The following is a 25,451-nucleotide window of genomic DNA, read 5'->3' as shown; positions in this document are numbered from 1 at the left end:
CTCAGCCTGAGGGCATGTCTGGGCTTGGGTGATGGTTTGCCCACTGGGAGCCCTGAAATCTCCTTGCGTGACAGCTACCTTCACACATTTATCTGAACCATATCTGAATTCTACCTTGTACCCCACAGGATGTGGGCCCCGGGCACACAGAGATAGCTCAAATGCCCTGCCCCGAAGGAGTCCACAGCCCTGATTCTTATTATGCTTCTACCGTGCGGCACTTGACCCGCATCGCCTCATTTAATGCCAACCCTCTGAAGCAGGGGTTGTTATTCCCATTTTACAGGTGACAAAACTGAGACTCAGAAGGGCTCAATGAGTTGCCCCTCTTATCCAGGTGGCAAAGCCAGGTTTGTCTGCCTCTCAAGCCTGGGCTATTTCCACATCCATAATTCAGAATGTGGTTGAGGGTCCAATTGCTGGACACCAAGAGTCTGTGCGGAAGGGGTCAGGGAAGGGAGGCCTGCAGAGGCTGGAGCAATGAGGGAGCTTCCCGAAGGAGGACGAGGTCAGGTGGGGAGGAGGGTGGGAGCAAAGAGAGAGGAGAGAGGAATCCCAGTGAGCCAAGCTGGGCCCAGGGTGGCCATGCTTGTCTCAGAGGGCAAGGGTGGGTTCTGGGGAGAGATGTGCGGGGCTGGCTCCCGAGGGGCCTTGGAGGAATGCCCGGGGTCAACCCCACCTCCACTCCTGCCCCACTTGCTGGCCTTGGGCACTTCATCAACCTCTGAGTCTCCTCCACTCATCCACACGGAGCCTTTGTGCAAATCAGCAAAGGTGCTCCTTCCCTGGGACTCTCGACAGGCATCTGCTGGAAAACTAGCACAACAAACATGTGCATCGATGGTGGCCACGACATCAGTGGCACTTTTTAGTGTTGTGGTCCACAATTGGTTCAGCCCCATCTGTGGTGGCTCTCCTCTGAGGGTCAGTGTCTTCATTTGCCCTTGGGTGGGGATGCAGACCCATAAATAAGTGCCACTCCCGCCGCCCCCCCCCCCCACATTGTACAGAGAGGCGAGCAAGGGCTGGAGCAGCCACCGTGCCTTCTCTGGGTTCTCGGCCCACGTCTCCTGGCCCCTCCGAGCAGCCTTGGCAGTGTGCGGGGCAGCCTCGACAAGGACCGCTGGTGCCGCTGGGAGCCGCTGTCAGGGGAGCCACTGTCAGGGGAGCCACTCCCCACCCCCACTTCCTCCTACCAGTTCCCTGCCCTCCCCTCCCCCTTCTTCCAGCCCCTGCCATTTAGTTTTTTCCTCTGATTGTTCTCGGAATGACCCTGTCTCCCTCTGCACTGTGTTGGGGCCTCTTCATCCCCATCCCCAGACTCCCTGTGGCCAAGGGGCCTCTGGCTTCCGGTCCCCAGGACAGCTATCTCTAGGTGCCCTCAGCCCCAGCCCATGCCTAGTCCTGGGGTTCCTAGTTCCTTGTTTCTGAGGCTCCACTTCCACCTCCGCCATGCCCTGAGTGCTTCCCGCCATGCCCTGGGTGCTTCACCACCTCTCGGCACTGCTCTCGTCACCCTGGTTGGTTCCCTGAGGCAGGGTGGGCAGTCCCTCATTCCTACCCTGTCCTCCCTGCCCCACTCTCAGGATCTAGCCAAGCGAGGACAGTGACCCTTGGTGGACAAGACCCCTGCCTGCCTCGGGTATCCTGGCACCTGTAGTCTCCCTGTCCCTGGGTCCTCCATCACACTTCATCACAGGACATCCCCTAGCACCTGTGGCACTATCCCTGTCCCTGCAGCCAGCCCCTGATCCCATCACCTGTCGACCTGTAGGCTGCTTGCCTGGGACAGGACCCATCATTGACCAAGGCTCAGCCCTCACCCAGGACCCTCTTAGAACCTTGCCTACCAGTCAGAGGCACAGTGGCCTTGTCCTGCTGTGGCAGAGTGGCCTCTGGACAGATGGCCACTCACCACTCTCAGCTCAGGGTCCGCAGAAGACTAAGGCTCCTCTGGGGGGTGGCGTGGCCTCTGGGGGTGGCTGATGTGCACAGGCACGGGCTTGAAAGAGCCTGTTTGAGGGGCTGTGGATGATTGGGTGCATGGCCAATAAAGTGCCCGGGGCAGAGGTGGGGACTGGGATGCAGAGGTGGACTCCTGAATGATATCACCAAAGGCGGTTCAGTCTTTGGAGCTCCAGCTGTTTAAGTTAGCCTGGGACCCTCCCGCTGTCCTCTGTAGGAAATGGGTGCAAATGAATTCTTATTGTGAGCAAATAAGAATTGGAGGTAACAAGAGGGATTCTTAGAAAGATTTGGGGGAGGGGGGATGCTGGACCAGCCATGAGGGGAGTGCTGGCTCAGATGTGCCAGTGTGAGCCAGCCCCTCTGGAGCCAGGGCCCAGCGCCAAAGGCAGGACTGAACTCGGGCCTTTTTCTGCTCCTACAGACACTCCCAGCCATTCATTCTCTGGTTGGTGGCTGCTGGGGTTCCCTTGCTCCAGGAGGGCCCATGGTTTGTCTGGTCCTGGCCAGGGCTTCTCCATTCCTGAGCAAGGCTGGGCCTTGCTGGGCCTCACTCCCTGGGGCCCATGCCATTCATTCGGTGTCTGGGTGGGACAGACACCCGTGGCCTGCTCTCTGAGAAGCCACCCCCCTCCACCTGCTGGAAAGATGGTTTCTTCAGGGTGTGTCGTCTTCACATCTGTGTATGTACAGAGAGGGGCTAGGCAAGGCACGGGGCTCCGCGTGTTAACAGCGAGTGGAGGAGGCTGCTTTGTCACCCAAGCTCCAGGCCCCCTGCCCAGGGCCGGGTCTGCAGAAGCGCTCCCAGTCTCAACTCATCAGGGTCTGCGGACCATTGCTCACGCTGGGCAGAGGCAGAACATGCTTACCGCTGCGCCAAGAGAACGCTGGCCGCTGGCCGGTCCTGAGGGCTTGGCTTGTATTATCTCATTTAATTCTCACACCAACCCCATGAATCAGCACTGTTATTGTCCTCACTTCACAGAGGGGGGAACTGAGGCAGAGAGAGTTTACATCCGCTTGCCATGCCTGAGGTTAGACAGCTAGTGAATGGTGGGTCGGAAGTCTGGCTCTGGATACCATGCATAACTGCCCCTCGAGGGTGCCTCTGGGCAGCGTAGGATGGAGGAATCCTGGGCAGTGAGTGAACGCCCCCCCGCCCCCCACTGTAAATTCTATGGGAGTGGAGGCAGGCTCAGCCTCCGCCCTTGCCGGAACCAAAGGGACACAGGGTTGTCATCTGGGACATGCAGTCATGTGAGCAAATCACAATGTACAGAGTTTGAGTTTCAAGACAGACCCTTATGCTGTGGGAGCACCAAGGAGGGAGCATGGGGGTCGGGGCAGAGTTCAGGAAGGCTTCATGGAGGAGGCAACTTCTGAGCTGACTTGAAAGGTAAATGGACTAGGTGACCAAACCCAGGGCAGGGGGTGGGCCTTCCAGAGCAAGAGAACTTGTAGGGGATACGAAACTGGAGGGTTGGGGGTAGGGCGCATCCCAGAGGGCACCCCCGCTTGGCTAAGCAGTAAAGAGCCACCAAGAAGGTAAATCGGGATCAGAGCTGTAGCGCCAGGGCTGGCTGTCCTGTGCAGCGGAGGCGAGCTGCAGGGAGCCCGGCCAGGGGCCTCCTGGGCATGGCCCAAGTGCAAGGTCACCTGGGGCGCCAAGCCCTCCCGCCCATCAGGGAGGGTGGTCTTGGTTCTCTCTTGCACTGGCTTCCCCTCAAGGGCTCTTCGTTTATTCTGATGATCTCAGCAGTTTCCCAGAGAGCAGGATGTCCAAGCTTATTGTGCTTCTGAGATAAGGGGACGGATGAAAGCAGGGATAAACCCGAGGGCCCCGGCGGAAGTGTCTGCAGACCTCTGAGCTGGCCCTTCGGGAAGCAGCCATGGTGGGTCAGCAGCCCCCACCCTCCCCACTTCCACCCCTGTGGGAGACAGAGGGGTGGCCTGGCCCAACTTGGGGGGCCAGTGCCTGGTGGTGGGGGGCAGAACACTGTATTTCCTCAGGTCCACAGTGTGTGTATGTTGGGGGTAGGGGTTGTCTCCAGTCCTTCACTAATTTGCTGTGTGACTTAAGCAAGTTGCTTTGCCTCTCTGGGCCTCATGTTTACACCAGTAGCACTGGCTGAGGCAGGGGAGGACAATACCTGCATTGCAGGCCTGTGTGAGGAGGGAAGGAGATGCAGGATGGGACCTCTGTTTGTAGACTACAGGTCACCAGGCCAGTGGGAAGGCTCTGGGCAGATGTGGCCTTTGCTCCTGGGGCTGTTGCCAGAGGGGAGAGGCTGTTGTGCACCAGAAAGGCCCCAGGCTACAGCAAAAAATGGCCAGCTCTGGGGTGGGCCTCCCCTTCTCCCGCTCCCACTGTTTTGTGCCTTTAGGCTCTGATGTTGGAAGGTCACCTCCCCTCTCTGAGCCTCAGGTCCCTTACCAGTGTGAAGAGGGCACCAATCTCTGTCTGACAGATTTGGCTATAGAATGGGAGAAGGGGGGCACACTCAGGTGGGTGTGTGCCCACCCCTGACCCCACTTAACCCCTTTTCTGCTCTGCCCCTGTAGTGGGAACGCCTCTGGTTCCTGCTCCTCACCCTCACCTTCGGCCTCACGCTCACCTGGCTCTACTTCTGGTGGGAAGTCCACAATGACTACGACGAATTCAACTGGTAAGTGGGGGCAGGGGACAAGGCCTGGGTCCCTGGCATCCAGGGCTGAGACTGGGGAGGGGAGTTGAAGTTTGAGCCTCTCTCCCAGGCTGGCCCTCAGAGATCTGCCACCAGCTCCTTGTGGCTTTGGGGACATGGTCCTCTGGAAGGACAAAGCCCAGCAGGAGCTGAGACCAGCTGGGGAGATCAGGGCACTCCTTCCTGGGGCTGCTGTCTTGGGAAATAGGTGGAAGGCTTCGGCAGGGCTCAGCAGGGGGCTGGGGCCTCTGCCCACTTTGTAGACAAGAACTCCAGGGCCCAGAGATGCCAAGGCCTCAGCAGAGGAGGTGGCCCCACATGCCAGACCTCCTAACTCCCTGGGCAGGGCAGGCAGACACTATGGTTCTGGGGCAGCTCACGTTCAATGTGAACACTGGCCTCAGGTCCACGGGCAGGGCTGTCTGAGTGCTGTGCCTGGGCACAGGAGGGCACCTATTTCTTCCTTGTCCCACCTCCATGGCCTGTCTCTGTTGAACAGTGAAGGGAGGAGCAGAGGGACCCTGGGTTCTGGTGGTAACTCCTCCGTTGGAAAGTGCAGATACAAAGGCCCAAGTTCACACAATCGTTGGGGGGCAGAGTTGGGGCTTGAAAACCAGACCTCCTCACTCCCTGTTCAGTGATGTCTCTTCCTTTTGGTCAGAAGTTCAACTCCGTGTGACGGTGGACCGTCTCCGGTCCTCCCTGAGCCTCAGCATCCTCCTCTGTAAAATGGAAGAACACCTCATCGGGTCTTTCTGAGGCTGGAGTGAGATGATGGGCCTGAGAGGGCTCCAAGTTCTGCCCAAACCTGAGGGCCATTTCCTGGGTGGCCCTTCCCTAGCTGGAAGGTGGCCACGATGTCAGAAGTGGGGATTTCTGGGGACCTGGGCTGTAGATGGGCCATGTTCTAGGGTGCCATGAGGATGATGCTAAGGCTCCGTTCATGCAGTCGGGCACCCACTGCCCTCCACGTGGCCCTTGGTGGCACCTCTACTATTAACGAGCACAGTAAAGGACCTGCTGCTGTCCTGCCAGCACGGCCTAGCAAGACGAGCCTCGGCCCCAGCTGAACCCCAGAGGTGGCCTCTGGCCTCTATTAAGGGCCATAAATCAAGCATTGGCCTTTCATAGGCATCCCCAGCACAGGCACTGTCGGGGGTACAGGAACAGACGATTGCTGGCCCCCACCTGCAGGCCCCGGACAGTTCTGCTAGCTGGCCGTTGGCTGCTGGAGGCTCATCAGGTCCACCCAATGCTCCATTGGGTGCTCAGATGGGGAAGCGAAGGCCCAGAGAGGGGTGGGACTCTCAGTTAGGACTGGCAAGACCTACTGAGCACGTCTGAGGAGACTGAGGCTCAGAGAGGTTAGGTAGCCTCTCCAGAGTCACACAGTGAAAGGCCAACAGCTCTAAGACAGGGGCAGGAGCCTGACTGTGTCCTGCTGTCCCCAGAGCCACCCCCTCATCCCAGAGGTCGAGCTCCCCCTGCCTGGGCGGCTCAAGCAGAGGACGGTATCTGTTGGGAGGCTTCAGAGGGAAGGCCTGCCTGAGACATAGGGGTGGCCTGCCACCTGCCTGCCACCTGCCCGCCACCTACCTGCCACCTTGGTTTCTTGAAGCCAGGGCTGGGGCTCAGAGAGCCTGGCCCAGGCCCTGTGGCCTCAGGTCTGTAGAGGATGCGAGTGAGAGCCGGGTAGGCAGGGCCGAACGATGGGAGGAGTTGTCACCATGCAGGACAGTGCGGCTTCCTGCCAGTGAGAGAGAACGTTTTTAAAAAGTCATTCCCCCAGCAGGGCACACCCCTCCCTGGACCTCGGTTCCCCACAGCAGTGGAAGACCGCACCCAGGGACCTTCCAGGCGGTAGATTTGCCTCTGGAATCGGAGGGTGAGGGCCAGGGAAGGCAGGCGACAGGCGCCTTCGAAGTTCATTCCCTTTAGCCCTGGAATTCTGTTTGTAGGAGTCTATCCTAAGTAAATAATTACTAACACTGAAAGATACAGGCAGAAGTTTCTTTTTTGTGTTTATCTATAATAGCAAATAATTGGAAATGATTCATTGCCATCAGTAGGAGTCTGGCTCCATGTGGTGTGCTAACTCAATTCCACGTGGCGTTGGAAACCACACTTCCCCGGGATGTCTGCTGACCTCAGCAAATGCCCGTGTTAGTTGGGAGATAGCTGATTACTTACCACATGTCCCCCTCCCCCAATGCATCCTTGGGAAACCCTATGAAGGGCATTATATCCATTCTGAGACCCCTTATTTTTACGTTTTAACACTGAAATTGAGATGAGTGTCACCATGGATGGCGTTTTGGAATCGGTGAAGTCTGTCACCTGCCCAGGGACCTCCAAGCCTGTAAGAGGCAGGCCGGGCACTAAACCCGACATGTCTCCCTCCAGAGCCTGGTCTGGGCCGCTGTGCCATGTGTGTGCAGCGGCCCTGTCTCCGCTGATTGTACAAACAGCTGAGCAAGGGAGCCCACCCACTGGAAGACAAGTCGTCCCAGTGTGGGAACTGGTTATATCTGGGCAGAATTGTGTGGGGATTGTTGTTTTCTTCTCTACACTCTGGGCATGCCAGGTGTCCACCTGAGCCCCAGACAGGTCTGACTGATGCTTAAGGAAACAATAACACCTCTTGGAGTGGGCGGGGCCTGGCCTCCAGCCTGGTCCCTAGTGGAGGTCTGACCCCTGCACCTTCTCCTCCTCAGGTACCTCTACAACCGCATGGGCTACTGGAGCGACTGGTCCGTGCCCATCCTCATGACCACAGCCACTGCCTTCACTTACATTGCAGGCCTCCTGGTACGTGCTGCCGGGTCTGCTCTCGGGGAAGGGAGACCTGGCCCATGTGGGGCTGATGGCAGGGTCCTGCCCTGGTCTAAGGGGGGAAGCAGGCTTTTCCCATCTCTTGGGCTGTTGCACCTCGGGGGCTTGGCTCCCTCAAGGTGGGAGGTCCCCTTGTTCTTGCCTCATCCTAGAGAACTCCCCCTGCACCCCGGGGAGAGCCATCCTGCTCTGAGGCCCCAGTGCGGACTCTCTCTCCCATGAGAAAGAGGAACTCCTACTTTGGTTCCCGCTCCCAGCACTCTGTTCCCTCAGACGTAGGTCAGTCCCTAGGTTGGACTAGGGGCTCCTTGGGAACAAGATTCAAATGTGTCTCAGCCTCCTGGGGCCTGGAACTCCTAAAATGTTAATTGAGTAGTTTAAGTGCAGCAAGTTCCTAGTGACCTCGTGAGGGAGAAATCCTAGAGGAGGAGCTGGAGGCCTGAAATACTTTGGGAGGTCGCCAGGCTTGGGCTGAGCTGGGCTGAGCTGGGCTGGGCATACCGATCGCCGACCGGGAGGGTTTGCTGGCCGATCTGAGGCAGGCGTGGGGTGGCCGTGGGAAAAAGGGTGTCTGGGGACTTGGTGGGAAACTCTGAGTCACACGTGGGGCCTGACTGTCACCCTGTGGGCCCTTCTGCAGGTCCTGGCACTGTGTCACATTGCCGTGGGGCAGCAGATGAACCTACACTGGCTGCACAAGGTAAGAGCCGCCCTCTCGAGGGCTGAGGGGCTGATGAGGCTGGAGGCCTCGGCAGCAGAGGGAGAGCTGGGACACATCACCCCGCCTCTGGACCGTGACTGTAACTGCCCCGGGAGCCAACACTGAGCGCTCACAGCCCGCCCCGCATTAACTCACTGAACCCTCACAGTGGCCCCATGATGCCGGCACTGTCGTCTCATTTTGCAGCTAGGGAAACTGAGGTACAAAGAGGTTAAGTCATTTGCCCAAGGTCTCCTAACTGAGTAAGTGGAGAATCCAGGATCCTAACCCTGCAGCCATGCAATTAAGCAGCACAGGTCACGGCTCCGGCCCTCAAGCTGGGCTCTGCCTAGAGTCTCCCCCTCTTCATTCCCCAGTGAGCTCATTCTGAAACTCTGATCCAGTCACGTGATTCCCAGCTCAAAGCCCTTCCTACACTCCCATTGCTCCAGGATGACCCCTCCCACCCCCAGCATTAAGACCCCCGTGACTCGGCTCCTCTGATGTCTCCCAGCTGCTGTCACAGGACTGTCACCACCAGTTTTCACCTCACGAGCATCTCAGGCCCTGCCAGCATGCCTGTCCCTTCTCTACTTTACCTCTTCTCTCTTGCCTCCCTTTCTCTCTCCCGTGGACCCTTCTTTAGTTCCCTTCTACCTGCACAGGCTGCTTGGACTGCCCCAGCCCTTGCAAGCCCCCTGCCGAGGTCCTGAGCACCTGTGTCGTCCATTTCCATCTGGCTCCCTGACGCCAACCCTCCCCGGCCTGGGAGCTTCTTGCAGGCCAGAATGGGCTTTCCCTGTCTCTGTCCCTGGTGCCCCGCTCAGGGCTGGGCCCAGAGCAGGGAGGCTTCATGGCTTCAGAACCTCAGAACCTCATTGTGTGCATGGTGCCGAATGTACAGTGTGTGCCTGATGCCTGCACTTCTTGAGGCCCCAGTGGACACAGCGGTGGCGCAAAACTGCCCAGAAGGGAGCCCTTCCCTCTTGGGCCTTGGAGGGAGGGCTAGGCCATCTCTTTTTCTTCCAGGGCCTGGCTCAGAGTGGGCATGCCATTTAGGAAGGGGCAGAAATATCCAGAAATACCCAGGAGCCCATGAGATGCATCCAGAGTGACTCCGGTGGGCGAGGGGGGTGGGGGGGCGGGGCGAGGTTACTTCCAGCTGCAAGGGGGATGTGGAGCAGAAACTGGAAGAAAGACCTAGTGAGCTCGTGTCAGGCTGTGTACTGGGAGAGCCCATGGGCATCCAGGGGGGCCTTTGAGATCAGGAGCTGGGGAGTCAGCCTGGGTGACTGAAGTCTTGGGGGTGGTGAAGAGCAGCTAGCAGCCCCGGTGTCCCACCCTCCTGCTTGTCACTCTATCCGGAGGTCTCCTGTGGACTTGTGAAGTTTCCTCTGTGAAGCACTTTTTCCTCCCAGGTGCAAAGCTGACACTTGAAAGAACCGCACCAGATGGCACCTGGGTGGGGCTGGCACACACCGAGGTCACCTCCTGTAGGTCATGCCTGGATCTCAGCAGGTCACACCTGCGTGATCCTGGTGGAGAGGCCTTCCAAGGCACTGAGCCAGCAGGGGTGGCAGGTCACTGCAGGGAGTCTTCTCCCGGGAGGGGGATCAGATCCCTTCATCTAGACCAGGGCCAGCTCCACGGCCAGCCCTGGCTTCCTGTCCCCTCTGCTCCCCCAGGCCCCAGCCAAGAGCTTAGGCTGAGCACGAGGCAGGTCCTCCCAGGCAGGGCTGATGCATAGCTGGGCCCGCTGCGCCAAGAGAGGGCTGGCCCCCTGGGGCTCAGAGTTTTCAAGTAGGGGCCGAACCTTTCCTGTTCTGTTTCCAAGATCCTATCATTTGATTAGGATAGTCTAAGTAATCCTTATCCTTTTCTTATTTTAGCCAATTTTCAAAATTAGAAAGGTACAAAAAAGTACACGATGTAAATCTTCCCACTGTCTGTCTTTCCAGAGCATTTTAAGTATGTACAAATATACAGGTACACTTCCTTCTTTCCTTTTATTTACACACAAGCCTCCTATACCCTCCATCTCGCACACTAACAACACTCTCGGCGCACCTTCCCCTCGGTGCATTGACAGCTGCCCGCTGGCACCCAGCCCGTGCACCTGTCCCTGGGTTAGTAACCCTGGGTCCTGCGGTATCTAGCCCCTTGATGGGCCTGATGACATCCCACTTGCTTTTAATGCATTACCAGGACACGCAGCAGCGACCTGGGTGGGGAATTCTGGATAAAAAAGCATGTACTTTTGTAATTGTGATAGTTCTTGTCGAATGGCCTCCTTGCTAAGTGCCACCAGTCCGTGCTCCCTCGGCAGTCTATTACTGCACCGGTACATAACCAGCCTCGCCCGTGAAGTGTTTGAGGGTGTCTCCCCTGGTGCCGATTGGGGGTGAAAATAGTCCCCCGATGTAGTTTGGACTTGCGTCTCCCTGATGATGAGTTAGAGTCAGCATCTTTCATGTGCTTGAGTCATTTGCATTTTCTTTTCTATAATCTGTCTCTTCATATTTTTGGCCCTTTTTGCTACAGGATTTGCTTTTGGCTTATTCCTTTGCAGGAGCTCTTTATAGATCTGGAAAATTGGCCCCTGGGCTGATGAACTGTAAATAATTCTCCCTACTTTGTGGCACACACTTTGACTTTGCCGGTCGTAGTTTCCCCTTAGGAACTTTTGCTTCTTAAGGGCGTGGATACGTCATCCCTTTTCATGACTCCTGGCTTTCGTGTCAGAAGTCCTTCCTGCGCCAAGATTATAAAAAACTCTCTATGGGATCATCTGATAATTACATGTTTCTACTTTTTTAAGATTTAACATTTAAATTCCAAAAAGAATTTGACATTCTTTTTGGAAGTTACTTTCAGGTATAATATGGTCTTTCTTTGTTCTTTGATGGCTTCCCACGGTTCCTGACTACCTACGGAGTAATCTGTCCTTTTCCCTCTAACTGGTGATGGCACTTTCATCATATACTAATTTTTTCTCATTGTAAAAAACCTATTTAGATCTGTTTCTGAGCTTTTTATTTACTTTTCATTTATCTCTCTAGTCTTATACCAATATCATACTGCTTTAAATACTACAGTTTTATGCTATGTTTTAATCAAGATCTCTTTTTGAGAGATTCTGGTTGCCTGGAGTCCTGGGGAGGGGAGGCTGGGGCACAGAGGTGCCCAGGACATGTCAGGCACTGTCCTCGTCACCACAGCCACGACTTACTTCATTTATTGGGCACTTACTCTATGTGTCAGGCCCTTGCCACACAGTATTTCATTTACTCCTTGTGATAATTCTGTTCATCTGGTCTTATGCCCACTTTTAAAAATTATACCACTGACATTTAGTAAGCATTTACTATTTTGGTGCCAACCACTGTGCTAAGCATATCACTTGAATTTTCTTTCTTTAAAAACTTTTTAAATTTATTTTATTTTTAGAGTAGGGGAGAGAGGGAGAGAAACATCACTGCATGGTTGCCTCTCGAGCGCCCCCTACTGGGGACCTGGCCCACAATCCAGGCATGTGCCCTGAGAGGGAATCAAACTAGCAACCTTTTGCTTGGCAGGCCAGAACTCAATCCACTGAGCCACACCAAGCAGGGCTGCATTTTCTCATTTATCTGCCCTAATACCCACTAGGGTGGGCCCTCGCTCTCCCCATTTCACAGCTCAGGAAACACACTTTGCGACTGCAAAGTAGACTGCAGGGCTGGGATGTGACTGATGGATATACTCATGTGTGTCCCTGAGCTCTGGCCAACCATCTGCCACAGAACCCAAATGCCAGCCACCCTCAAAAGGCCAACCTCTGGCACCATTGCAAGGCTGGGTCCAAGCACCCAGGCAAGGCTCATGGAACAAATGGATGTTCCTCCCATGTCCCCACCCTTCCCACTGTCATCAAACACCACAACCTCCCCAGCATGGAAGAGCAAAGATGGTGACATCAGAGGACCGTGGCCGCCCCTGTGCCTTCTGGGTGGGGCTTCTCCTTCCCAGTCAGGTCTGAGGCACGCTGGCCCCGCTGTTGGGATCCGGTGCTGTTACTGTGGTCCGAGGACACGTGCAGGGAAATCCCACCGACACTGCAGCAGTGCTACCAAGCCTCGTGGCGCCAGCACAGCAACTGAAAACTCATAATAAAATTTTTAATTGCATTAGGATTAGGGGGAATTCACTTTATTGCAAGTGTTTCCACTAGCAATTAAACATTGCAATAAGATGCTCTCAGAAACAACCCTTCAGAGACACTTGCTGTGCCCACGGCCAGCCTGGTGGGGGCGGCGGGGGCAAAGCACCTGCGCATTGAGGGGGATTCTCAGGGACACTCAGGACACAGCTTGTCTCCTGACACTGCAGCAAGACCCCTGAGACAGGCAGAATGGGGTTTGGGTCCGGATCTACCCCCTCACAACCACAGTGAAGCAAACCATTCCAGTCTCTGAGTCCAGTTTCTCTGTGTATGAAATCAAGGTAATACCTCCCTGGGGCGTTAGGAGAATAAACACGGGGAAACCAGGAAGTGCCTCCCACACACCCAGGCACCCACAGGCCCTCTGTGGACCTGCCTTCCGTGTTCCCTGGGCAGCCATGTCGCAGTCTGTAAAGGCCCCTGCCCATCTCAGCCTTATTACTGTTTCTTATTGGAACATTTGTTTCCAGACTGGTGGGCTGGAATAGCACACCCGCAGAAGAAAACTTCATCCCAGGCGAGAGTGAATCGTCCCTGTCTGGCAGGGAACCACCATGGATTGGCCCCTGTCTCTGCCCTGACCATCTAGAAACTGACTTAGAGCTTGTTCGGATCGTTGGAGGGTCCTCAGGACACTGCCGAGAGGGGGCTAAGAAAGGCCCCGCTGGCTGGCAGAGGCGCCAGCTTGCAGCAGGCCAAAGGAAGTCAGTCTGTGCAGTGTGTGGTGGCCGTGGCTGTCCAGTTATAGAGAGTAGGGCAGGGGCTTTGGGGGAGAGAGGTGGTGTGGGCCTTAGGGAGGCCTGCCTGGATGTGCAAGGGAGGTGGGCAGAGTGAGTGCCAGGGCTCACGGGGGTGTGGGGTGTGGGGCTGGAGACTAAGATGCCAGACACCAGGCTTCGTTTGGGGGCACATCTTACTTTCCACAAGATGTTTCAGATCCAGCCTGTCCCCCGAAGGTTCCATCTAGTCTTCGGTCAGACCTGCGCTTGCTGTCTCTGGGAGGTGGCTGTGAGGGCTGGAAGCCCAGGGGCTGGGGCTGAGAGCAAGCCTCGGTGAGGGGGCATGGGACCTGGGGGGATGGGGCCAGTGCAGCAGGCCCCTCCCTCGCCTCTGCTCCAGCCCGAAGGGCCTTTGTGAGCCTGGCTGGGCTGGGTATCAGGCTCCTGCAGGGGAACTGGCTCTTGTCTCCTGCCCCTGTGGGCCAGAAAAGTTACCCTTCACCCCAACAGTTGCTGGCAGGGCGGGGCAGGGAGGCCTCAGAGGTGACCTGCTAGGCCCAGAACCCCTCCCCTGCAGTTTGCTGGGGGTCTCATACACACCCTCAGTGGGGCTGCGCCTGCGGCTTCACTTCCGCCTCGCTCCAGCTCTGTCCCACCTCCCCATCCTCCCTTCTGTGTCTGTTGGTCCTTGGTCCTTTGTCACTGGGTCTGCCTGCCTCCTGCCTGTCTCACTGTCCTGACTGGCTGTCTCTGGCTTCTCTGGGTCTTCGCCTTCTCTTTCTTGCTTCTCCCCTCCCCGCTTTGTCTGCCTCCCATACTCTCCATTCCTCCCCCTCAGCACCTCCCTCTGCTTCTCTGCCTCTGCCATCCCTCTCTGACACCCTGGGGGCCCTCGGGTGTCTAGCCACACCTGCTCTGACCCTGTCTGGTGGCTCTTTCCCCTCGCAGATGGGGCTGGTGGTCATTCTGGTGTCCACAGTGGTGGCCATGTCAGCCGTGGCCGAGCTGTGGGAGGACGAGTGGCAGGTGCTCCTGATCTCCCTGCAGGTGAGTGAGGGGGGCACTGCTTCCCCCAAACCCTCAAAAGTAGACAGCACTTCTTTTTTTTTATCACTTCCATTTCCTCAGACCAAGACCCAGAGGGGGCAGGAAGGGGGTCCAGGTAACACAGCCAGTCAGAGGCAGGGAGGACGCTGCAGCCCAGGGTGCCTGAACTCCCAGTTTCCTCCGAGAGTCCCCTGCCCCGTGGATAGAGATGAGCCCTCAGGATGTTGGTGGCCAGAGGGCCTGGCATGGCTGGGAGTCAAGGGCCCTCTTGCCCCTCCCACACCAGGGCACAGCTCCATTCCTGCACATGGGGGCCCTGGCCACCCTCACGGCGCTCTCCTGGATTGTGGCAGGACAGTTCGCCCGGGCGGAGCGTTCCTGTAAGTATGACTGGGCAGGACCTGTCCCCCGAGGATACCCTCCAAGTACCAGGCCAGCCTGCCCTGCCCTCGCCTAGATGTTCCCTGGAATGAGGTCGGGCCTGGCCCTCCGTGTGCGCGGCTCTGTTCAGAGTGGTCTATACATTCCCTGGGGGCTGCAGCCTCAAGTCGGCTGTGCCTGTTTCCTCTTCTGCATCTGCCTGGGGTGTCCGTGTGTGACTTGGGGGCCGGGGTCACCTTCCAGCCAGGATGGGGGCTGCCCTTAGTGCAGGGTCCCTTCAGAGCATCTGGGTCCTGGCAGGGAGAGGGAAGAGGGGTCCCCCTGCCCAGGGCTCACAGTCAGGCCTGGTGGGAGCTGAACGCTCAGCAGGCGATGCTCACGGCCTGTGCCTGCAGCCTCCCAGATGGCCATCCTCTGCACCTTCTTTGCTGTGGTGTTTGCTCTCTACCTGGCCCCTCTCACCTTCTCCTCCCCCTGCATCATGGAGAAGAAGGACCTGGGCCCCAAGCCCACCCTCATCGGCCACCGCGGCGCCCCCATGGTGAGTGCCACCTGAGGGCCCTCAAGACAGGGGTCGGGTGAGGTGGGGGAGCAGAGCTGCCATTCTAGGGGGTGCTGAGCAAGACCTACCTCCTTGTAGGGAGGAACTTGGAAGGAAATGAATGTAATACACATAATATAATAATAGCAACAATGTTCAGCCCTTTGGGGGGTACATGGGAGGGAATGATGAAAAGGCAGGAGAAGAGCTTAGACACGATCAAATCCTGATTCACTCTGAAGGCATCCTGTAGTAAAATGCTGTGACTTCTGTCACGAGGGCCCTGGAAGGACACAGGAGGGTTTGGGCCAAGGACAGACACTGCCAGGTTGTGGGTTAGGAAGGCCCAGAGGAAAGAGAGCTGCAGGTGTGGGCTAGAGAGCAGGGCCCGCAAGCTGGGCAGCAGGAGAGGGCAGCAGGAGAACCCACCCCCAGGAGAGGCGGGTGAAGCGTGAAGCGCAGAGCCCACCGCTAAGGGGAAGACTGAAAGCTGGACTGTTCCAAGAGAGGGGGGGAGGGGAGAGGAGTCAAAGCCAGTGATGGCCCCCTCTACTGGTGCCCTGGGCCCCTGCAGTAGACCCCCCCACACACACACACACAATGGGCATGCTCCAGAGCCAGGCCTCCTCAGCATCTTGGCAGCTATGAAAGCCTGACATAGTCTTCTCTGTGCCTGTTCCCTCAACTTGTACCCTGAGAGAACGAGGCTGCCTGAGACGGAGGCAGGACTTACACCACAAGAAGGGCCCAGCTCTGAGCCCGCTGGACATTCCTTTTATCTTGGGCAGGCCGGCCCACTTCTCTGGACCCAGGCTTCCTCACCTTGAACTTGGGTTCTGGACAGAGGCAATACCACTCCCCACCGCTAGTGGGTGCTTGGGGTCGTCGTGAGAGCTTTTTCTTGGGTATCACAGGGATTGGGAGTGCTGTGGTATTGAATTCAGGGTAGTCAAGGCATCCTCACAAAGAAACTTTTAAAAGGAGATGTGGAGTCTGATGGGGTGTCAAACACCCAAAGGGCCTGTCCGTACTGCGTGTGGTGGGCGTTGTGTCCACAGAGACCTGTGCCAAGCTGGGCCCTGGTGTCCCCCCCCCCCACATCTCGGTCTGGTCACATCACTTCGTGGAGGCAACCAGCTGGAAAGGCCATGGCTTTGCAATTGGAGGGATCGGGATTTGGGGTCCCGTTTTGCTACATGCCGCCTGTGTGTCTCAGGGGTCACCTGTCTACAGTGAGGATGTGGAAGCACAGCCTCTCCTAGTGGCGGTGGGCCCCCCCTTCCTCTGTGAGCCAGATACCCACCCACCTGCTCCGGAGGCCAGGGTACAGGAGGGGGTCCTGAGTAGGGAAGGAGGCAGCAAGCGGAAGCAGCAGGGTGGCCCAGCATGGATTTTTTTTTTCAGTAGAAAGTTTTCAAACAATCGCAGACATGGGAAGAGCAGTGTAATGAAGAAGAAAGAGCACGATGAATCCAGTCCCACCTTCAACATCTACCAGTGCCTTGCCACTCTCTGCATCTTTCCCTACTTTCCTTTTTCTGCTGCAAGTTTGAAAGGGGTCTCAGACATCGGACCATTCTTCCCACACATACTCCGGGACGTGCTCTAGTGCACAGGACTTTCTTTTAACACGGCCACAACCTCAGTGCTTTTTTGACAACACAATTAATAGCAACTTCTTAATGTTATCTAATATTGAATCCACGCTCAGTTTTCCTTTATATTCTCAAAAATACCTCTTTACAGTTGAGTCATTAAAAATCAGAACCCAAATGGGGTCCAGCCAGTGCCTCTGGTTGACGTGTCTCCTATGTGTGTTTGAGGCTGTAACGATCCCCCCTTTTTTCCATATGATGCTTACTGTCGAAGAAACAGTCATCCATCCTGTAGAATTTCACACATTTATGCATCTGGCTGATCGACTTCTCAGGGTATTTTCTGAGGGGCTGGCAAAGATGTGGGCACAACTCTGCCTGTGCCCCTGGGAATGCACGGGAGGCCCATGCGTGTCTCCTGTGGGAGGTTCTGAGTCCACACATCTGTGCTGTGAGCCCAAGTGCACAGCCGTCTTGGAGACGGTGTTCCTGTGCCCTAGGTGTCCTCCCTATGTGAGTGTGTCTGGGTGTGTGCATTCACACTTTAACACTCCAAATCGTGGCCTCTTCACCACAGTGGCTTGCCCACTTGAGTTTGTGACCCCCCCTCACACACACACACACACACACACACACACACACTCTCTCCTGACAGCAGGCTCACATGTGGGCTGAGGCTGGAGGCAGTGGGGGCCCTGAAATGGAGAGTAAGAAGTCACCACGGAGCCCCAAACACCTCCCAGTGCCTTCCTGTGGTCCCGAGACTGGCTGGGGACAGCCAGCTTTCCACGGCTCTTTCTCTAGGAGGTCAGCACCTAATACAGAGAGACTTCAGTTGGAAAAAGCCTCCAGAAAGAGACTTTACTCCTCTCAAATGCTTCCTCCGTGCCTACCCACAGTCTACCCCCTGCAGCCCCAGCCCAGGCAGAAGGGAGCAGTGGTACCTCTTGGGTGGTCACTCGGAGAAGCCAGGCCACAGGACTTCTAGAGACGAAATGGGAGGGAAGCCCATGCCTCTCTCTGGGTGCCTCTGTGGCCCTGCTCTCACTCCTGGTCCACGTCTGGGTGAGGCCTCACACAGCCTGCTGGACCGGGAGACAGGTAGTGCGTTCCCCAAGGCAGCTCTGCACCAGGGAAAGGGGAAGAGAGAAACTCCTGTTACAGAGACTGCCGTTGCCTATGTTCTCATCTATGAGCTTGGGAACATTAGCCTGCTGTATAGCTAAAGAAACTGAGGTTCCAACAGGTGAGGCCATGACCCAGGAATGGGAAATGGGATTGTTTCTCCTCAGCTCCAAAGCCCTTTCCGTGCCGGGCTGCTTCCTGGGGGTGTGTGTGTCACACGTTGGAGAATAGCATGGGTGGGGAGAGAGGAGGAGGAGGAGCCTGTGTCGGGAATGAGATCAGCCGTGGGGACCCTTTCCACCCCATCCCCTCACAGTCAGGAGTCCTCCCCTCTGTCTTCCTTGCTTGGCTCCTTGTTCAAGCCCAACCCTTGGTATGGTGCTGCCCCCCAGTGGCAGCAAAGAGTATGACAGGGACCTCAGACCAGAGAACTGGGGAGACAGAACCTCCACCCTCCCCAAGTGGAAGGACCCTCAAAGAACAGTGAATATACTCTCTCGAGGGGCCACTGGGGAAACTGTGGTCTGGAGGAGGAAGATATGCACCCCAAGTCACAAAGCTGGTTAAATGGCAGAGCCAGGGCCAGAAACAGCTCTTCTGACATGGATGCCATGGGGTTAGCAGATGTCAGTTATTAAGCACTTACTGTTTATCAGGCAACATGCTTGGGCCTTTTCACCCATGTGACAGTCTCGGAGATGGGCTTGTCATTTTCTGTACAGAGGAGAAAACTGGTCCCCCTTTGAAACTGCCGCCTGTCTACCCTCTCCTCTCCCTCCAGAATCTCAACCTGGACTCGGGGTACAGTAAGGAGAAAACTTGGCATTCAGCCCCAGCCCAAGAGGCAGAGAACCATAGAAAAGCCCTCCCACTCCCACACTTACAGACATCAGCACTCACCATGCCCACCCAGAAGCCTGTGAGGCAGGCATGACTGAACAGATGAGGAAACTGCGCTTCAGAGAAGCCGTGTGGGTGGCCGGGTCACACAGCTATTTCTTGGAGGAGCTGGAATCAGGACCAGGCCCAACATGGGAGTTTCACTGGCTGGGGAGGTGCACATCAGCTAAATCTGAGCTCTTCCCTCACCACCTTGTCCCCACAGCTGGCCCCAGAGCACACGCTGATGTCCTTCCGGAAGGCCCTAGAGCAGAAGCTATATGGGTTACAAGCTGACGTCACCATCAGGTAGGTGTTGGGGATGGGAGGATGGCACTGTCTCCTGTCCCCACGGCATCCGCATCTGGGTCGCTGCTGGAGAGACTGCAGGTCCCAGAGCCTCAGGATGGGAGGGCAAGGGCTTCATGATCCACTGAAGGCTGGCACCCTGTTCATGACCATGAATCTCGTGCCAAACTCCAGGACATAAAATAAAGAACAGAACAGACAGTCTCGGTTCAAGCAGGGAGGGAGGGCTGGGACCAAGAGTCGGCCACAGATCCGCTTGAAAGAAAGACCAGATCCCTGTGGAGGACCCGATCACAGAAAGAGGGAGCGCAAACACTCTGACAAGTGAAAGCAGCACACTGCAGAGCGATCCCTCCCGTGTGGTGTCCATGACATTTTCAAAGACCACTTGAAAGAGTTGCACATTTCCCACATGTAGATGTATGTGCACACCAGTACGATGGGAAGAGTCCACCCCCATCTCACAGCAGATACGTCCGAGAAGGGGAGAGGGGCAGGGCTGCCCTGTGGGCATGCACAGGTTGTGTCCTGGACTGGGCGCCTCTCATGTGAGAATGCCTCCCCAGGGTAGATGTCCTAGAACTACGGATTTGTCAGACCTTTCCAGCAGATGGTGGCAAAATGCCCAAGGAAGGGGGACCCAGTGCCTTTACTGTTTCACGCGAAGGCACCATGTAGGCTCAGACAGCTGCAGCGGGCTGGACCAGGCTGGTGGGGGCTAAGATTTCTCAAAGGGGCCTGCATTTGCACTGTTCTCATTGTGGCATCGCATGGTCTAGGTTCTAAGCCAGGATCCACCACTTACTGGCTATGGACTTTCAGCTAGGTACTTCCCTCTCCCAGCCCATTTCCCGTTATCAAATAAGGTAGCGCCTACCTTCCAAGGTTGCTAAGAGAATAGGCCCAACCCTCTTTCCTCAGCAGTTGCCACTCCCACCTGACCCTCACAGAGACCGTGAAGGAGTCACCCGCCAGCCCACTAACCTCCCTGTGCAGACGGGAACCTGAGGCCCAGAGAGGGTGGGTCCATGTCAATGGTGGGGGAGGAGTGGGGGGGGGGCTGATCATTGCGGGCAGGTGAGGGGCGAGGATGGGCAGTGACCCAGCGGCTCCACACTCCTGCAGCCTGGACGGCGTGCCCTTCCTCATGCACGACACCACCCTGCGGCGCACCACCAACGTGGAGGAGCAGTTCCCCGAGCTCGCCCGCAGGCCCGCCTCCATGCTCAACTGGACTGTCCTGCAGAGGCTCAACGCTGGCCGCTGGTTCCTGAAGGTCTGGCTGCAGCGGTCCCACTCCTAGGCTTGGAAAGCATGGGCGGGGACCCTCCGGAGTGAGAGAGCCAGGTGGCCATCACTCGGGAGACCATCACTCAGGCGACCCCTGCGCTCCCAGCTTCCCTCACAGCCAGGCTGCTTAGCGGCCTCCTTGGGCTCCCGCCATCACAGCCCGAATGTCGTGGTTGTCACTGCTTGTGCTGGTCCTATCTCCCTCACCAGAAAATGCTGATGGTGATAATAGTCAAAACTATCAAATCTGTACAACTCTAGAGGGAGGCTGGTTCTCTGCTCTGAAGTGTTACAAAAGGAGAAACGTGCTGGGGTCCAGGAGACATGCCAAGCACATACTTCTTTGGGTAAGCAGGGTGTGACACAGAGGTTAGGGCTGGGGTCTCCGAGAGCCCCCACAGGCCACAGTCATCACTCCGCTTGGCACATACACCTCAGTAGACACTGGCAGCTCAGGGGTCTCCACGCTCGGTAGCCAGGAAGCCATGTGTAGGCCCCCGAAAGGCTGGTGAGGCATCCACCATGTCTGTCATTGTCTCTGCCAGACGGACCCTTTCTGGACGGCCAGTTCCCTGTCATCCTCCGACTATAAGGAGGTCCAGAACCAGTCCATCTGCAGCCTAGCCGAGCTCCTGGAGTTGGCCAAGGGCAATGCCACACTGCTGCTCAACCTGCGCGACCCTCCGCGGGAACATCCCTACCGAGGCAGCTTCCTCAATGTCACGCTGGAGGCGGTGCTGCGCTCAGGCTTCCCCCAGCACCAGGTGAGGCCTGGCAGCCCGGCTCCACCCAGCCACGCCCCCTGGGGAGTCCAGCCTCATCACCCCTCTGCCCGCAGCAGCCCAGGCCTGGCTGGAGCAGGCATCCAGCATAAACTCACCATATCCCATCCAGACATTTGTAAAATGGGATCACAAGGGGAACAAGGAGGGAACAAGAAAGTCCTTTAAAGTACAAAGGGCAGAAGCAAATCCAAGCTCTCCAAAGTACTGTTACCTCCACAAAGGTGGAGGTGTAGTATTTGGAGGATGGTGGACTCCCACACCGATGTGTGATGTGCACTGGATGCTGGTGGCCTCGGGCAGAGTAACTGCCATTCAGGCCATCAGGCTCACCATGAGTGGGGTCGAGAGGGAAGCTTCCTGGGTTAAAGCAGTACAAGGCCTTGGCTGGGACCCAGTGGCCCCTGATGATGACTAATAAGTGCAAGCTTTCACCAAGTGCTGGGGCCTGACCCTCCCAACCCCTCCAGGTACTTTCGAAGCAGGGGGAGGGAACGACACTCTAAACCCATTTTGCAGATGAGAAATCAGAGGCCACCCCCTCTCTGCCTACAGGTCATGTGGCTGCCCAACAGGCAGAGGCCCTTCGTGCGGAAGGTGGCTCCTGGCTTCCAGCAGACGTCAGGCTCCAAGGAGGCAGCCACCAACCTGCGGAAAGGCCACATCCAGTGGCTGAACCTGCGCTACACTCAGGTGTCCCGCCAGGAGCTCAGGTGTCTGCCCCCACCCCTGCCAGCTTGCCCAGGGGAGGGCAAGGCCAAGTCCCTCCATCCTCTCTCTCTCTGTCACACACGCACACCTACACACACGCCTGCACAGTCGGGCAGAGGGCTGGAAGCACAGGGGTGCCTGGTTCAAAGAGATGTATAGAACATGAGGCACACGTGGGTTTGTCTCTGCATCCGGTGCTCCAGGGGTGTGGAGGCCTTCCTCCAGGACAGCTGTGAGGATGGCACCGAGCTCCACAGGCTTCCCAGGGGCCCAGGTCTGTGGGCTGACCAGCCCCTGTCCCCTCCCCACAGGGACTATGCATCCTGGAACCTGAGTGTGAACCTCTACACGGTCAATGCACCCTGGCTCTTCTCCCTGCTGTGGTGCGCGGGGGTCCCCTCTGTCACCTCCGACAACTCCCACACCCTGTCCCAGGTGCCTTCCCCACTCTGGATCCTGGTGAGTTAGAGGGGTGTCTGGGGGGCAGAGGGCACCTGGGGGGTGCAGAGAGCTGCCAGCGGCACCCAGGAAGGTGCAGGCTCCACACTCGGGGCTGCCTGGTGAGGTCTCAGGTTGTGGAGAACCCAGGGAGGGGGCAGGCCTGAGGCCCGAGGAGGGTTTTTGTGGCCACTTTCTGTACTAAGGTGCTGGGAGACGGGAGGGACTGGCCTAACTCACAGGGAGAAAACATCTAGTGAACCACTGCTGGAGTTTTGGTTTGGGTGTTGTTTATTACATTTGGTTTTAAAGGAAGGGGAGGCATTATAAACAGAGGGTAACAGGATAAGTACAGGGAACATTAAAATCTGCGGAGATTACAGGGAATTGAACCAGTTTTCAACCGCACGCCGGAGCTCCCATGGACAGGCCCGAGCTCCAGGCCCAGCTTGGCTGCTGGTGGGGGTGGGGAGCCCTTGATCTCCTACCTGTGCACACCCTGCTGCCCCTCTGGAGAGGTGAAAGGCAGATGGAGGGGCTCTTTGCGGCTAGGACAGCGCCGGGGTCAGGGAATCAGATCAAGGTTGTGGGTGGTGAAGTCCATCCACCTGCCCACTGTCCTTTATAATGTCTGAGCGCTCAGCCCAGGATGAGACGAAGCAGCACTGGGGCAGCGAGAGCACACATGAGTTTTTGGGGTCAAGGGCAGGGGGGCCCCGCTGCTTTTCCACAATCTACCTGAGGTCCAGGTGGTTTGCCCACCAGGCCCCTCTCCACTGACCCTGGAGAAGGACCCCCACGGCCCACGCCCTACAGCAACACATGCACTCTTACACACCCCCTGCACACCTGCAGGCCGCGTTGCGCCTTCGCACACTTGTTTGTCCATTATTCACCTCTTGCTTTGAGCCCCCTGAAGCACACGGACCCCCCCAAGAGCGAGTGAACAGGCTCAACACCAACCACCTCCACCCTGAGCACCACAACAGGCCCCCTGTGCTGTGTGCATGTGCATGCGGACCCCCGACCCAGGCCCATGGTGCCCGGAGCCCACACCTCCTGGCCCTTCCCTGCCCCTCCCCTGGTCAGAGCTGGCAGTGGTGACAGGGGTCCTTCGACCCTTTGACCCTCAGTCTGGAGTCTGGTGTGGGCCGGCTGTGACTAGAGCTGATGCAACTATCTGTCCACAGCCCCCGGACGAGTATTGCCTCATGTGGGTCATCGCCGACCTGATCTCCTTCACCCTCATCGTTGGCATCTTCGTGCTCCAGAAGTGAGTAGGCTCTGACCACCTTCCTTGGCCTTTCCTGCCCCAGACAGACCTGGGCCCACTCCAGCCAGGGGAAGCCCCTCCTGAGCCAGGAGGAGGCCTGACCAGATGGCCTGTGCAGGAGAGGAGGGCTCCCAGTAGCTGCCGGCCCAGCCCCCTCAGCCAGAGCTGGTTGGGTTTGCCTCTGCCTGGTGGGCTCGGCCCAGTTTCAGCTCCTCTGCAGCTGGCTCATCTCCTCACCTGTTGTTGCCCAAGGCCAGGGGGCCCCACGGCACTCAGCACTTGGTTGTGCTGGGCTCGAGACCTCCCACCCCTCAGGACAACAGCGGGCATAGTGGTTGCAGTGGGGAGGTGGAAGGGGCCCCGGGAGGCATCAGGGCCGGGCTGGAGTCCCAACCCGGCCCTGAACCCACGGGAAGGGGTTTTATTCTTGACTGACGTTCTCTCTCTGTCCCATACTGCTCTGACCTGGCGCATGTCCCCCCTCTCTCTCCCATCCTCCCCCTCTCTGCTGCACTCTGGCATCTCAGCTATCACTTGATCAGGTAATTCTGGTGTGGTCTTCCTCCTCCTGTTCCTCCTTCTCCCTGGGCCTTGCCACCGCTTTCTCCAGTTCCTCTGAAAACCTGCACCGAGGGGAGCCTGGGTCAGGCTCCCTCACCCTCCCAGACACCTCCCTCGCCTGGAGCCTCCTTCCTTCCCCAGGAGCCCTTCTCTCCCCCTCTTTCCCTGTGTGCCCCTCTGCTCTCCCTTCCTCCTGCTGTTTCTGCGGATGGGGAGCTAGTGTTTCTGCAGGTGGCTGACCTGGCCTCTCTCAGCACCAACGCACTTTCCCCTGGAGAGGGGGCCCTGCCCAGGTGCCTGCCCCACCAGCGTCACCTGCAGAGCCTCCCCCATTGCCCAACGCACGCCCACCCTACCAACTTCTGTCTCCTTTCCCATCTGTTGCCTCCCCCTCTCCGGGTCTGCCTCTCCCATCACTCACTCTCTCTGTCTGTCTCTCTCTCATCTTTATTGCTTTCTGTCTGACCCCACTCCCCCTGGGGAGGGTCCCACAGTGGCTGAGCTGTCCTAGGTGTGCATGGCTGCAGCAGCCCTGGCCTGACATTTCCTTCTGGCGTCCATGCTAAGTCCCAAGATGAGACTCAGGTCTCAGGGATTCGAGCCCTCTTTCCTTGGTTGAATGCCTTGGGCCCTCCTGGGTCAGGGGTGTCACTGACCAGCTTCTAGGTGAAACTGCTCCCTGCCCTGGGGCTGAGCCCAGCGAAGGTATATTCACCCAGTCAGCAGACGCCCATCTGCACGTGCTGGCTGGTGCTGTGGAGGCCTGCAGCAGGCATTAGGCTTTCACACACAGAGCCCCAGAACACTGGGGAGGCCAGCCCATGGTGGCCCAGGGGCTGGAGCAGACACACTGGGCCCGTTCAACACACAGCCCAGGCGGTATCATTGGCCTCCTGGGGGAGAAGGGGACCCTGGGGGAGAAGATCATTTCCTCATCCTTCCGCTCACTCACCAACAAGTACATAGGGCACTGCCCCCCACCCTGACACACACACACACACACACAGCAGGCTGGTGCCAGGGACACAGCGATAAATGAGACCCAGCGGCCGTCCTCAGGCACATGCAGGGTGCTCGCCTGGCCAGAGAACGGGCTGCCTTCTCCCCTGCCTCCCGCTTTGCCACTGTCTGCCCTGTTCTTCCACCCATCCGCCTGTCCATCTGTCTGTCCACTTCTGCTGTGCTGACCCCATGTGGAAACAACTGATTTCTGGTGGAGTCTGGGCTCCCTTCATCCAGCCCAGCAGGGCTCAGTGCCCTGGGGGTTTGGGTTGTTTCCAAGATGACCCGCACCGCTCTTGGTGGGAGTGGGAGTGGGGGGCCCAGTGAGTCCTCTGTCCAGGTCACAGGACAAGTCTTCACTTCAGAGGCCAGGGATTCGGGGCTGGTTCAGAGGACCTGCAGCGGGAAAAACTGCC

General features: G+C 57.4%; 1 protein-coding gene across 5 annotated transcripts in view; it reads left to right on the top strand.

The window, feature by feature from the left end:
- Positions 1-25,451, top strand: part of GDPD5 (glycerophosphodiester phosphodiesterase domain containing 5) — an 87,413-nt gene that overhangs the window by 57,844 nt on the left and 4,118 nt on the right. For 4 of the 5 annotated variants that reach the window (XM_037038381.1, XM_037038378.1, XM_037038379.1 and 1 more), the window contains 13 exons: positions 4,528-4,631; positions 7,364-7,457; positions 8,122-8,181; positions 14,050-14,148; positions 14,435-14,528; positions 14,925-15,070; positions 18,896-18,978; positions 20,104-20,254; positions 20,814-21,032; positions 21,606-21,763; positions 22,073-22,220; positions 23,390-23,472; positions 24,000-24,014. In XM_037038381.1, coding sequence (XP_036894276.1) covers positions 4,528-4,631; positions 7,364-7,457; positions 8,122-8,181; positions 14,050-14,148; positions 14,435-14,528; positions 14,925-15,070; positions 18,896-18,978; positions 20,104-20,254; positions 20,814-21,032; positions 21,606-21,763; positions 22,073-22,220; positions 23,390-23,472; positions 24,000-24,014 — 1,454 coding nt within the window. The remainder of the gene's footprint in view (positions 1-4,527; positions 4,632-7,363; positions 7,458-8,121; positions 8,182-14,049; positions 14,149-14,434; positions 14,529-14,924; positions 15,071-18,895; positions 18,979-20,103; positions 20,255-20,813; positions 21,033-21,605; positions 21,764-22,072; positions 22,221-23,389; positions 23,473-23,999; positions 24,015-25,451) is intronic. The other variant, XM_037038382.1, reaches the window with a different exon arrangement.

Source organism: Sturnira hondurensis, unplaced genomic scaffold, assembly GCF_014824575.4.
Source record: "Sturnira hondurensis isolate 20B ecotype Veracruz unplaced genomic scaffold, ASM1482457v3 Scaffold0024385, whole genome shotgun sequence".
NCBI classification, from domain to species: Eukaryota; Metazoa; Chordata; class Mammalia; order Chiroptera; family Phyllostomidae; genus Sturnira; species Sturnira hondurensis.
The sequence above is the reverse complement of the archived record's forward strand: the minus strand, read 5'-3'. Positions and strand labels throughout refer to the sequence as shown.